Below are 14,201 nucleotides of genomic sequence, written 5' to 3' on the forward strand. Positions count from 1 at the left end.
TGAATGGAGACAAATGGTTTTTAATACTTGACGTGCTGTTGGAGTGTGAGCAAAGTAACATTTATGAAGGGATTCAGGGAAACCGGCAGGCCGGACTTGAGTCCTGGAGATGGGAAGTACAGTGCCTGCACTCTGAAGGAGGGGTGTTAATGTTGCAGTTTAAAAACTGTAGTGTAAAGCACCCTTCTGGCAAGACAGTGATGGAGTGAATGATGGTGAAAGTTTTTCTTTTTCGGGCCACCCTGCCTTGGTGGGAATCGGCCGGTGTGATAATAAAAAAAAATAAAAAAAATATATATATAATATAATTATATATATATATATAATATAATTATATATATATATATATAATATAATTATATATATATATATAATATAATTATATATATATATATATAATATAATTATATATATATATATATATATATTTATATATATATATATATTTATATATATATATATATATATTTATATATATATATATTTTATATATATATATATATATATATATTTATATATATATATATATATATATTAATATTATATATATATATAGGTAGTAGGTTGGTAGACAGCAACCACCCAGGGAGGTACTACCGTCCTGCCAAGTGAGTGTAAAACGAAGCCTGTGATTGTTTTACATGATGGTAGGATTGCTGATGTCTTTTGTCTGTCTCATAAATATGCAAGATTACAGGCATGTCTTGCTACTTCTACTTACACTTAGGTCACACTACACATACATGTACACATTTATTTATACACACTCATCTGAGTTTTCTTTGATTTTATCTTAATAGTTCTTGGTCTTATTAATTTTCCTTTTATATCCATGGGGAAGTGGAATAAGAATCTTTCCTCCGTAAGCCATGCGTGTTGTAAAAGTCAATTAAAATGCCGGGAACAATGGGCTAGTAACCCCTTTTCCTGTAAAGATTACTAAAAAGAATAAGAAGAAGAAAATTATCAAAGTGGGAAGTCTGAATGTGCGTGGATGTTGTGCAGATGATAAGAAAGAGATGATTGTGGATGTTATGAATGAGAAGAAGCTGGATGTCCTGGCTTTAAGTGAAACAAAGCTGAAGGGGGTGGGAGAGTTTCAGTGGAGAGGAATAAATGGGATTAGGTCAGGGGTTTCAAATAGAGTTAGAGCTAAAGAAGGAGTAGCAATAATGTTGAAGGATAAGCTATGGCAGGAAAAGAGGGACTATAAATGTATTAATTCAAGGATTATGTGGAGTAAAATAAAGATTGGATGTGAAAAGTGGGTTATAATAAGCGTGTATGCACCTGGAGAAGAGAGAAGTGTAGAGGAGAGAGAGAGATTTTGGGAAATGTTGAGTGAATGCGTGGGGAGTTTTGAATCAAGTGTGAGAGTAATGGTGGTTGGGGATTTTAATGCTAAAGTGGGTAAAAATGTTATGGAGGGAGTAGTAGGTAAATTTGGGGTGCCAGGGGTAAATGTAAATGGGGAGCCTTTAATTGAGCTATGTGTAGAAAGAAATTTGGTAATAAGTAATACATATTTTATGAAAAAGAGGATAAATAAATATACAAGGTATGATGTAGCACGTAATGAAAGTAGTTTATTAGATTATGTATTGGTGGATAAAAGGTTGATGGGTAGGCTCCAGGATGTACATGTTTATAGAGGGGCAACTGATATATCGGATCATTATTTAGTTGTAGCTACAGTTAGAGTAAGAGGTAGATGGGAAAAGAGGAAGGTGGCAACAACAAGTAAGAGGGAAGTGAAAGTGTATAAACTAAGGGAGGAGGAAGTTCGGGTGAGATATAAGCGACTATTGGCAGAAAGGTGGGCTAGTGCAAAGATGAGTAGTGGGGGGGTTGAAGAGGGTTGGAATAGTTTTAAAAATGCAGTATTAGAATGTGGGGCAGAAGTTTGTGGTTATAGGAGGGTGGGGGCAGGAGGAAAGAGGAGTGATTGGTGGAATGATGAAGTAAAGGGTGTGATAAAAGAGAAAAAGGTAGCTTATGAGAGGTTTTTACAAAGCAGAAGTGTTATAAGAAGAGCAGAGTATATGGAGAGTAAAAGAAAGGTAAAGAGAGTGGTGAGAGAGTGCAAAAGGAGAGCAGATGATAGAGTGGGAGAGGCACTGTCAAGAAATTTTAATGAAAATAAGAAAAAATTTTGGAGTGAGTTAAACAAGTTAAGAAAGCCTAGGGAAAATATGGATTTGTCAGTTAAAAACAGAGTAGGGGAGTTAGTAGATGGGGAGATGGAGGTATTGGGTAGATGGCGAGAATATTTTGAGGAACTTTTAAATGTTAAGGAAGAAACAGAGGCAGTAATTTCATGCACTGGTCAGGGAGGTATACCATCTTTTAGGAGTGAAGAAGAGCAGAATGTAAGTGTGGGGGAGGTACGTGAGGCATTACGTAAAATGAAAGGGGGTAAAGCAGCTGGAACTGATGGGATCATGACAGAAATGTTAAAAGCAGGGGGGGATATAGTGTTGGAGTGGTTGGTACTTTTGTTTAATAAATGTATGAAAGAGGGGAAGGTACCTAGGGATTGGCAGAGAGCATGTATAGTCCCTTTATATAAAGGGAAAGGGGACAAAAGAGACTGTAAAAATTATAGAGGAATAAGCTTACTGAGTATACCAGGAAAAGTGTACGGTAGAGTTATAATTGAAAGAATTAGAGGTAAGACAGAATGTAGGATTGCGGATGAGCAAGGAGGTTTTAGAGTGGGTAGGGGATGTGTAGATCAGGTGTTTACATTGAAGCATATATGTGAACAGTATTTAGATAAAGATAGGGAAGTTTTTATTGCATTTATGGATTTAGAAAAGGCATATGATAGAGTGGATAGAGGAGCAATGTGGCAGATGTTGCAAGTATATGGAATAGGTGGTAAGTTATTAAATGCTGTAAAGAGTTTTTATGAGGATAGTGAGGCTCAGGTTAGGGTGTGTAGAAGAGAGGGAGACTACTTCCCGGTAAAAGTAGGTCTTAGACAGGGATGTGTAATGTCACCATGGTTGTTTAATATATTTATAGATGGGGTTGTAAAGGAAGTAAATGCTAGGGTGTTTGGGAGAGGGGTGGGATTAAATTATGGGGAATCAAATTCAAAATGGGAATTGACACAGTTACTTTTTGCTGATGATACTGTGCTTATGGGAGATTCTAAAGAAAAATTGCAAAGGTTAGTGGATGAGTTTGGGAATGTGTGTAAAGGTAGAAAGTTGAAAGTGAACATAGAAAAGAGTAAGGTGATGAGGGTGTCAAATGATTTAGATAAAGAAAAATTGGATATCAAATTGGGGAGGAGGAGTATGGAAGAAGTGAATGTTTTCAGATACTTGGGAGTTGACGTGTCGGCGGATGGATTTATGAAGGATGAGGTTAATCATAGAATTGATGAGGGAAAAAAGGTGAGTGGTGCGTTGAGGTATATGTGGAGTCAAAAAACGTTATCTATGGAGGCAAAGAAGGGAATGTATGAAAGTATAGTAGTACCAACACTCTTATATGGGTGTGAAGCTTGGGTGGTAAATGCAGCAGCGAGGAGACGGTTGGAGGCAGCGGAGATGTCCTGTTTAAGGGCAATGTGTGGTGTAAATATTATGCAGAAAATTCGGAGTGTGGAAATTAGGAGAAGGTGTGGAGTTAATAAAAGTATTAGTCAGAGGGCAGAAGAGGGGTTGTTGAGGTGGTTTGGTCATTTAGAGAGAATGGATCACAGTAGAATGACATGGAAAGCATATAAATCTATAGGGGAAGGAAGGCGGGGTAGGGGTCGTCCTCGAAAGGGTTGGAGAGAGGGGGTAAAGGAGGTTTTGTGGGTAAGGGGCTTGGACTTCCAGCAAGCGTGTGTGAGCGTGTTAGATAGGAGTGAATGGAGACGAATGGTACTTGGGACCTGACGATCTGTTGGAGTGTGAGCAGGGTAATATTTAGTGAAGGGATTCAGGGAAACCGGTTATTTTCATATAGTCGGACTTGAGTCCTGGAAATGGGAAGTACAATGCCTGCACTTTAAAGGAGGGGTTTGGGATATTGGCAGTTTGGAGGGATATGTTGTGTATCTTTATATGTTTATGCTTCTAGACTGTTGTATTCTGAGCACCTCTGCAAAAACAGTGATAATGTGCGAGTGTGGTGAAAGTGTTGAATGATGATGAAAGTATTTTCTTTTTGGGGATTTTCTTTCTTTTTTGGGTCACCCTGCCTCGGTGGGAGACGGCCGACTTGTTGAAAAAAAAAAAAAAAAAAAAAAAAAAAAAAAAATATATATATATATTTATATATATATTTATATATATATTTATATATATATATATTTATATATATATATATATATATATATATATATATATATATATATATATATATTTATATATATATATTTATATATATATATATATTTATATATATATATTTATATATATATATATTTATATATATATATATTTATATATATATATATATATATATATATATATATATATATATATATATATATATATATATATATATATATATATATATATATATATATATATATATATATATATATATTATATATATATATATTTATATATATATATATATATATATATATATATATATATATATATTTTATATATATATATATATATTTATATATATATATATATATATATATATATATATATATGTATATATATATATATATATATATTTATATATATATATATATATATATATATATGATGTAATGTGGAGCTGAAATACAGCATAGAATTGTATATGCATACTAGAAATGCTTAAATGCAACATTTAAGTGTGAGAAAGGTATTGTCAGTGAAAGGGCTGGGGAAAATGTCTATCTGGGGTCCTGAGGTTTTTTTTTTGTGGTGGGGGTTAGTGTTGGATAGCAATGTTCGTGCCATTTGGAAAGCCAACTAGAGTGACCGATGGTTGTACATTTTCATTTTTAGGTCACCCTGCTTAATGAGAAATTATTCGAGTGTAAGACAAAAACGAAGCTCGTCTTTTTGCTAAATAGAAGTCATTGGGTAAAGTTGAATGTAATATTAAATAGTGGATCTTTTTTCTTATAGGGTGCACACATCATACAGACGGCAGGTGGGCAGCTGATGTTGCAGACTGTGGGTGGATCGGGCTCTATACAAGTCGCACAGGCTGGTGGTACCCAGCAGTTACAGCAGCTTCAAGTTGTTCCTGCCTCTGGACTACAAGTAATTATTACTATTATGTTCTAATGAATCTTCTGAGGTAAAATAAAAAAATTACTAGATTTAGTACAGTAGTGAAATTTCACTAGACTTCAGGAATACCAGGATGCTTGTGGGACTCTCAACACCAATAGTGCATGTGTGTGTTTTATTGGCATGACAAGGAGCTAAATTCATCATCAAAGAAAGGAACAAGCAAGCATTGAAAAGACCCAATTAATGTATATTCATACATTATTATAATCCTAATTTTACATAGCTTTAATCTGTGGCCAGGTCATTAGTTGAGCTTTCAGTGCAAGATGGATACAATCTATAATATGCAACCCTGCTTCAGACTAAAAGAGTCAGTTTTAATAATTACTATATTTTCAGGGACTTTGGTAATGAATTATGAGCTTTTTATGTCTATAATGCCTTTTAGAAACTAAATGTTTATTCTTTCTCTAGGGTACCAACCATGTAGTTAGTGTACCTGCAGGGTCAGCACAGCAAGCACAGATCATCCAGACAGCAGATGGTCAAGCACTAGTGTATCCTATACAGCTGGATAGCCAAGGAAATGTAATTCAACAACAACCCACAAGTGAGATATCATGACTTATTTACTCTTTTTTTAATAAAGGGCATTGCCATATGTAGTGTGCAACAGATGCCATGCATATTTTGGAAAGGCACTAATAAAATATAACTTATTTGGAGAAATGAATGCATCATAAATTTTTATTATTATAAATCATGATTAAAATTTCAGAATTTTCACTCCTGTTTGGATGATTTGGGCTTTCTAAGATCATTCAGAATAGAAAATTTTGAAAGCATATTAGCATTTTTTCTAAACTGAAATGTGGATTTCTTTTGGTTTGGACAGTCAGAATTTTTATTTAAGAGTTGAATAACCCATACAGGTTAAATATCTATTTAATATTTTGTTGTACAATATAAGCCTTAAATAAGAATAATTAGAATTTTGATTATTCAGAATTGAAAATTTTACTAGAGTTTGGGAGAATTTTTATTAATAGTTTGTTCTGAATACCATACAAGATTATGATAGTGCTTTCATAGAATATGTCATTAAATAAGTTGCTGTATGTATATGTTAATGGAATCTTTATTTGCAAGCAAGTTAGCTTTCTTTACACTGTACTGTTGCATGATACTGGATGTTACTTTGCTTTGGAAAATTGCTGCTTGTATGGTAGTTGCTTGGGAAGCTAAATCTTTAAAAAAAAAAAAATAAAAGTTTAATTCCTCATTTAAATTTCTTCAAACTTGATTGAGGGAATGTTTTTGTCATTCAGAGAAATTCTTTATTCTCAACAAGTCTTGATTTCCTTTAAATCTGCTGTTTAATTACTTTGTGCTAAATGAATTGAATTAGTATAGCACTGCTTTTTGCAATTTGAGAATGTTGGAAGAGAGTCAGTGGGCTTGTATAAATTTTTTTTATTATATTGATTAGATTATTAGTTTATTTTGGCTTGAGCCCTGGAGGTGGGAAGTACAGTGCCTTCATTCTGAAGGAGGGGTGGGAATATTGCAACTTGGAGGGGCATCTGAACTGTAATGTCAGTACATCTCTTGCAAGAGTGAAAGTATTTTTTTGTTTTGTTTGGGTCACCCTATCTCTGAGAGAGACTGCCAATGTGTTTAAAAAAAAAAAGGTGGGTTATGATTATGCTCTCTGTTTTTGTAATATATAGTGCTTCTTGCTTTTCATATAAGCAGAATCTTTCCTAGAAAGATTCTGCTTATATTCTTTGGCACTTGTCAGGATTTCAGTGTATGTGGGTATTGAAATAAAGCATTAATGTTGTGCAAACTTGTAAGATTGTGACTGGAAACTATTATTTGTAACAATGCAAAACTCAAAACTTGTATACACTTAGAGAGGAAATGCATACAGCATTCTGGGCATGCAGCCCACTGCTGGGGAGCTGGACGAAGTATTCGAGATGTAGCTCTGAGTTGTTATCTAGGTTGTTTTACTTTCTATTGTATTTTTGTGAATGTTTTGTCTTAATATAGTATATTATTGGGGATAATAATACTGCACAGTATGAGAAGAGGCATGTTGTAGGATTACATGTCTAATTATGGAAATCAAAGGCATTTTACTCGTAACCTGATGCAGGAGTTCGAATTATAGCATTAAGAGTAATAATGACATACTACAGATAGCCTAAGAAGAGATGTAACAATTTTGACAGTTTAAATTGTGCTCAGTCTTCTTTTTTAATTTTCAAATACACAGAATAGCAGTGATGTTTGTTTATTTCATGTTTCCATGAGTTCTAACTTATGTCAAGGAAGAGTCTTCTGGGTTTGCATTACAGTTCACACTGCTGTAGTTGTAAGATGTACATTAAAACATATGTATAAAGTGAAGAATCTTTATTTGAGAAGGGCATTGTGTGTTGTTTAGAGCTAATTCAGTGTGGTTCTGATGCCTGACATTTGAATGTTAAGAGTTTGTGATTGACACGCAATAGTAATAACATTTGTGAGACGTAGATAATTAGTGTAGTTTTTTTTTTTTTTTTTTTATTATCACACCGGCCGATTCCCACCAAGGCAGGGTGGCCCGAAAAAGAAAAACTTTCACCATCATTCACTCCATCACTGTCTTGCCAGAAGGGTGCTTTACACTACAGTTTTTAAACTGCAACATTAACACCCCTCCTTCAGAGTGCAGGCACTGTACTTCCCATCTCCAGGACTCAAGTCCGGCCTGCCGGTTTCCCTGAATCCCTTCATAAATGTTACTTTGCTCACACTCCAACAGCACGTCAAGTATTAAAAACCATTTGTCTCCATTCACTCCTATCAAACACGCTCACGCATGCCTGCTGGAAGTCCAAGCCCCTCGCACACAAAACCTCCTTTACCCCCTCCCTCCAACCCTTCCTAGGCCGACCCCTACCCCGCCTTCCTTCCACTACAGACTGATACACTCTTGAAGTCATTCTGTTTCGCTCCATTCTCTCTACATGTCCGAACCACCTCAACAACCCTTCCTCAGCCCTCTGGACAACAGTTTTGGTAATCCCGCACCTCCTCCTAACTTCCAAACTACGAATTCTCTGCATTATATTCACACCACACATTGCCCTCAGACATGACATCTCCACTGCCTCCAGCCTTCTCCTCGCTGCAACATTCATCACCCACGCTTCACACCCATATAAGAGCGTTGGTAAAACTATACTCTCATACATTCCCCTCTTTGCCTCCAAGGACAAAGTTCTTTGTCTCCACAGACTCCTAAGTGCACCACTCACTCTTTTTCCCTCATCAATTCTATGATTCACCTCATCTTTCATAGAACAGTATAGTATAGTATGACTAAGCCACGTAAGTTAAGCTGTTGTTGCTTGTCACACCAGTTCATCATAGGCACTACAGTCTGGCTGATTAGGAATGATTCAGATAATTTTGTCAGGATTCTTCTTGAAGGCACAGTTAAGATCTGTTGGTAATTCCCCTTGCATTTCAAGTGATTATTATTGCTAAACCCATTAGATTCATACATTGCTTGGACAATGGGAGGTAAATTCGATTGAAGGAAAGGGAGGGAAGGTTCAGATTCATTGGATCAAGAGTCCCTTTATTGGCATCATGGCACTTATTGTTTGAAGAGAGCTTAATGAATTGCCTTGACCCCTTTATTGCTGATTGATTTGCACCTTGCTTCTCATTAAGATTTGAAACTCCACCCTTCGTCTTCTCATTAGAGATGCAGATTTGGAAGCAGTTTTCCAGTGTTTGACAAATATAATGATACATATTTCTTCCCTGTGATCTAAAGGGTACATTTTGAAAGATCTTAGGCATTTTCAGTAATTTAAGGGTTTAATATTGACTGAGTTTTTGTACTGTCTTCAGATCTGCCATTTTGTCTGCCTTGAAATGAGCTGCTAGTGTCTACCCATATTTCAGTGCCTTAAAAAAAGTACCGGTGGCTTGGCATCTCTTGTTATCTAACCTATCATTTTCCTTAAAGTTGTTTGTAATGTTATTCTATTCCTTGAATGTAATCTGACATAGTTACCTTCACTCTGCTGGCTGGTTTAACACTTAAACTGTGGCATTCCCAGAAATTGAATTTCCTCTTTGTGGCAAGAATTACAAAAAAAAATTATTACGGTTTGAAAGAGTGCAGTTTTTATGAATCAAATAAGACTAAAATGAATGGAATCTGATAAAAATGTGTAATTTTATAGTGTTTGTAGATGAATGGTTCAGAGAACCGACATGTTGATAAATTAGACACATGTGCAACTCTTGGGTATCTTTATTGAGGAAACGTTTCGCCACACAGTGGCTTCATCAGTCCATACAAAGGAGAATCTAGAAGAACAGGAGAATGAGGTAATCAGTCCCTCAACCTTGAGTCGATGTGGTCAGTCCATCAATCTTGAATAGATTGATGGACTGACCACATCGACTCAAGGTTGAGGGACTGATTACCTCATTCTCCTGTTCTTCTAGATTCTCCTTTGTATGGACTGATGAAGCCACTGTGTGGCAAAACGTTTCCTCAATAAAGATACCCAAGAGTTGCACATGTGTCTAATTTATCAATTTTATAGTGTGTTGAATTTGGCATAAAAAAATCACTTAGTAACAGCAGCATAAATGTTCCAGCTGGTTTAAGAGGCAGGAGTGTCCTGCTGTAAAATATTGTTCTGGGTTTTGTACAAGTTGGAATTCCATATGTTTGGCAGTGTTACCTCATAACACACTCATTCTTAGTGTGATATTGGTACTATTAGTCTGTAGTTTTGCATTGTTTTTCTGCCACATTTGCTGAATGTAAATATGTTATTCTTAGGTTAATTTGGATTTATGTATTTCCATTTGAGATGTAGTAGGATGGAAGGAGAGGGTAAAAGAGGTTTTGTGTGAAAGGGGCTTGGACATACAGCAGGCATGTGTGAGTGTGTTAGATAAGAGTAAGTGGAGATGAATGGCTGTTGGAGTGGAGTGTGAGTAGGTTAATATTTTGTGAAGGGATTCAGGAAAACTGGTTAGCCAGACTCGAGTCATGGTGGCGGGAAGTACAGTGCCAGACTTCAAAGGAGGGGTTTGGGATATTGCCTGTTTGGAGTGACATCTGAACTGTAATAAAGTTGGTAGAATTACCGACAATATGTAAAGTAAAAGGACACAAGTGCAACTAATGTGACATTTATAGTGGCAACGTTTCGCTCTCCAGGAGCTTTATCAAGCCATTACGGTAATGGCTTGATAAAGCTCCTGGAGAGCGAAACGTTGCCACAATAAATGTCACATTAGTTGCACTTGTGTCCTTTTACTTGACATCTGAACTGTCGTATCTGTGCACCTCTGCAAAGACAGTGAATGATGGTGAAAGTGTTGAATGATGGTGACTGTTTTTCTTTTTTGGGTCACCCTGCCTCAGTGGGAGATGGCCAATATGTTGAAAAAAAAAATAATCTTGTATTAGTGAATTTGCTGGGTGTTTTAGTTAGCTTGACATTTGTATCAATAATTTTTTTTTTTTTTTTTCTTTCTCTCAACAAGTCGGCTGTCTCCCACCGAGGCAGGGTGACCCAAAAAAGAAAGAAAATCCCCAAAAAGAAAATACTTTCATCATCATTCAACACTTTCACCACACTCACACATTATCACTGTTTTTACAGAGGTGCTCAGAATACAACAGCTTAGAAGCATATATGTATAAAGATACACAACATATCCCTCCAAACTGCCAATATCAAAACCCCTCCTTCAAAGTGCAGGCACTGTACTTCCCATTTCCAGGACTCAAGTCCGACTATATGAACATAACCGGTTTCCCTGAATTTTTTTTTTTTTTTTTTTTCAACAAGTCGGCCGTCTCCCACCGAGGCAGGGTGACCCAAAAAAGAAAGAAAATCCCCAAAAAGAAAATACTTTCATCATCATTCAACACTTTCACCACACTCACACATTATCACTGCTTTTGCAGAGGTGCTCAGAATACAACAGCTTAGAAGCATATATGTATAAAGATACACAACATATCCCTCCAAACTGCCAATATCCCAAACCCCTCCTTTAAAGTGCAGGCATTGTACTTCCCATTTCCAGGACTCGAGTCCGACTATATGAACATAACCGGTTTCCCTGAATCCCTTCACTAAATATTACCCTGCTCACACTCCAACAGATCGTCAGGTCCCAAGTATCATTCGCCTCCATTCACTCCTATCTAACACGCTCATGCACGCTTGCTGGAAGTCCAAGCCCCTAGCCCACAAAACCTCCTTTACCCCCTCTTTCCAACCCTTTCGAGGACGACCCCTACCCCTCCTTCCTTCCCCTATAGATTTATATGCTTTCCATGTCATTCTACTTTGATCCATTCTCTCTAAATGACCAAAGCACCTCAACAACCCCTCTTCTGCCCTCTGACTAATGCTTTTATTAACTCCACACCTTCTCCTAATTTCCACACTCCGAATTTTCTGCATAATATTTACACCACACATTGCCCTTAGACAGGACATCTCCACTGCCTCCAACCGTCTCCTCGCTGCTGCATTTACCACCCAAGCTTCACATCCATATAAGAGTGTTGGTACTACTATACTTTCATACATTCCCTTCTTTGTCTCCATAGATAAAGTTTTTTGACTCCACATATACCTCAACGCACCACTCACCTTTTTCCCTCATCAATTCTATGATTAACCTCATCCTTCGTAAATCCATCCGCCGACACGTCAACTCCCAAGTATCTGAAAACATTCACTTCTTCCATACTCCTCCTCCCCAATTTGATATCCAATTTTTCTTTATCTAAATCATTTGACACCCTCATCACCTTACTCTTTTCTATGTTCACTTTCAACTTTCTACCTTTACACACATTCCCAAACTCATCCACTAACCTTTGCAATTTTTCTTTAGAATCTCCCATAAGCACAGTATCATCAGCAAAAAGTAACTGTGTCAATTCCCATTTTAAATTTGATTCCCCAAAATTTAATCCCACCCCTCTCCCGAACACCCTAGCATTTACTTCCTTTACAACCCCATCTATAAATATATTAAACAACCATGGTGACATTACACATCCCTGTCTAAGACCTACTTTTACCGGGAAGTAGTCTCCCTCTCTTCTACACACCTAACCTGAGCCTCACTATCCTCATAAAAACTCTTTACAGCATTTAATAACTTACCACCTATTCCATATACTTGCAACATCTGCCACATTGCTCCTCTATCCACTCTATCATATGCCTTTTCTAAATCCATAAATGCAATAAAAACTTCCCTACCTTTATCTAAATACTGTTCACATATATGCTTCAATGTAAACAATAATATTGATAAGAATTATATCAGTTTGAGTGGTATTTGGTAGATTTCTTGAACATATTATTTGGCTATATTAATTTTGATAATTTTAAATATAAATATATGTATTGATTTTCTTGGGCAAATTGTGAACTAATCTTAGTTTTGTGTGTGAAGTTCTGAATGTTTCAGGTAACTTAATTCAGCTAGCAACAACACAGGCTGGGGCTGTCCAACAGAGCCAGAGTCAAACAGCTCAACAGACAGCACAGTCTGCACAAACTAACCTTGCAAATGTAGTCATGGTAAGTTATATGCAGTAATTAAAAGTTAAATGTCAAATGTAATGATTGTAAGACAACTGTAATCATAGCGAGTTAAATGTCATCATGGTAACACACGTCATGGTGCATCAGAGGTTAAGGTAAATCAAATGAAGTCATAGCAGGCCAAATATAATCACAAATTGGCACATTAGAATTACTTCCTATGAGACTGAGGCTTAGCACATCACAGAATACCTCTAATAGCAAGCAGGGGTGCAGTGAATAAACTAGGAATACAGGGATGCAATGAATATACTCGCTAAGCGTAAAAGGACAATGACTTGAATACCCCCCTCCCTTCATAAGGAAGACTTATTTCAGACTTCTAGCTGTCTTCAAAAGGGATTGGGATAAGTTCTGTAGCTAATTCCTGATCAGCAAGGCTGTAGTGCCTATGCTGGACTATGTATGGCTATCCATCAACAACAGTCTGGTTGATAAAGCCATTAACCAGAATGCCTAATCAAGGAATGGGCCATAGGTTGATGACCCTCAGACTCGTCTTTAGGTAACGTTCAGACATGTAGAGTCCATTGTAGTCATGGTAAGCAAATATGATAGTAGGTCAAATACAGTCATGGTAAGTTAACTATACTCTAGATAAGTCCAGTGTAGTCATGGTTAGTCAGATGTACTGTATTTCGGGGCTTGTAAGACTTGTTTTAGTTTCAATGACTCGGCATTGGACGTAACTGGGAGAGTTACAGCCCACCCCACACCCCAAACTTAAAGCTTCCGTCACTAACCTTCAGTTTATAGGACACGGTGGCTTTTGGAGGCATTTTATTTAAAAAAAAAAGTCACGTAAGCCGCGAAATGCAGTAATCGGTACAAGCTTAATGTAGTCTTGGTAAGTCAAATTGTAACAGTAAGTGTAGCAACTTCAGATTTTCTAATGCTTTCAGTAAATAGCTTCTATTAATAGATGAACACTGATGAGTGTGCTGCTTATTTTACAAGCAGAATTTCAAGAGTTATCTGCTTCATGTGAAATTTATGAATGAATTACGTATTTCTCATAACATAAGCATTTACAGTACAGCCTCTCTGTTTGATGACTGAGTTGCATTCATAAGAGTAGGTTGGTAAATGAATGGGTCATTAATAGAGAAGCATATTGTACTGGTGGTGGGTTTGTGTCAATCATCTTTAGATATTTTTTAATATAACCTTTACACCATTTATAACATTTTTAGTATATTTTTAAATTTTTATACAGTAGCGTACTGTATACTGTAATAATAGAATAGAGGAAATCAGCTCTAATATACATAGGTTTGCATATTAGTCGAAGAGCTGGTTGTGACTCCAAGCAGTTGCTAAATGAGTATGTCGCTAAGTGAGGGGTGAC

At 36.4% G+C, this 14,201-nt stretch overlaps 1 protein-coding gene across 8 annotated transcripts in view; it reads left to right on the forward strand.

Annotated features, from left to right (window-relative positions):
* Nf-YA (nuclear factor Y-box A) overlaps nt 1–14,201 on the forward strand; it is a 157,598-nt gene that overhangs the window by 108,767 nt on the left and 34,630 nt on the right. For 6 of the 8 annotated variants that reach the window (XR_011394337.1, XM_070102789.1, XM_070102791.1 and 3 more), the window contains exons 3-5: nt 5,076–5,213; nt 5,661–5,796; nt 12,702–12,829. Coding sequence is in view for 7 of the 8 variants with exons in the window: in XM_070102789.1 (XP_069958890.1) it covers nt 5,076–5,213; nt 5,661–5,796; nt 12,702–12,829 (402 nt within the window). In the remaining variant the exon portion in view is untranslated. The remainder of the gene's footprint in view (nt 1–5,075; nt 5,214–5,660; nt 5,797–12,701; nt 12,830–14,201) is intronic. The other 2 variants (XM_070102794.1, XM_070102808.1) reach the window with 1 other exon arrangement.

The sequence above is a fragment of the Cherax quadricarinatus genome, chromosome 5 (assembly GCF_038502225.1).
Source record: "Cherax quadricarinatus isolate ZL_2023a chromosome 5, ASM3850222v1, whole genome shotgun sequence".
In the NCBI taxonomy this organism is placed as follows: Eukaryota; Metazoa; Arthropoda; class Malacostraca; order Decapoda; family Parastacidae; genus Cherax; species Cherax quadricarinatus.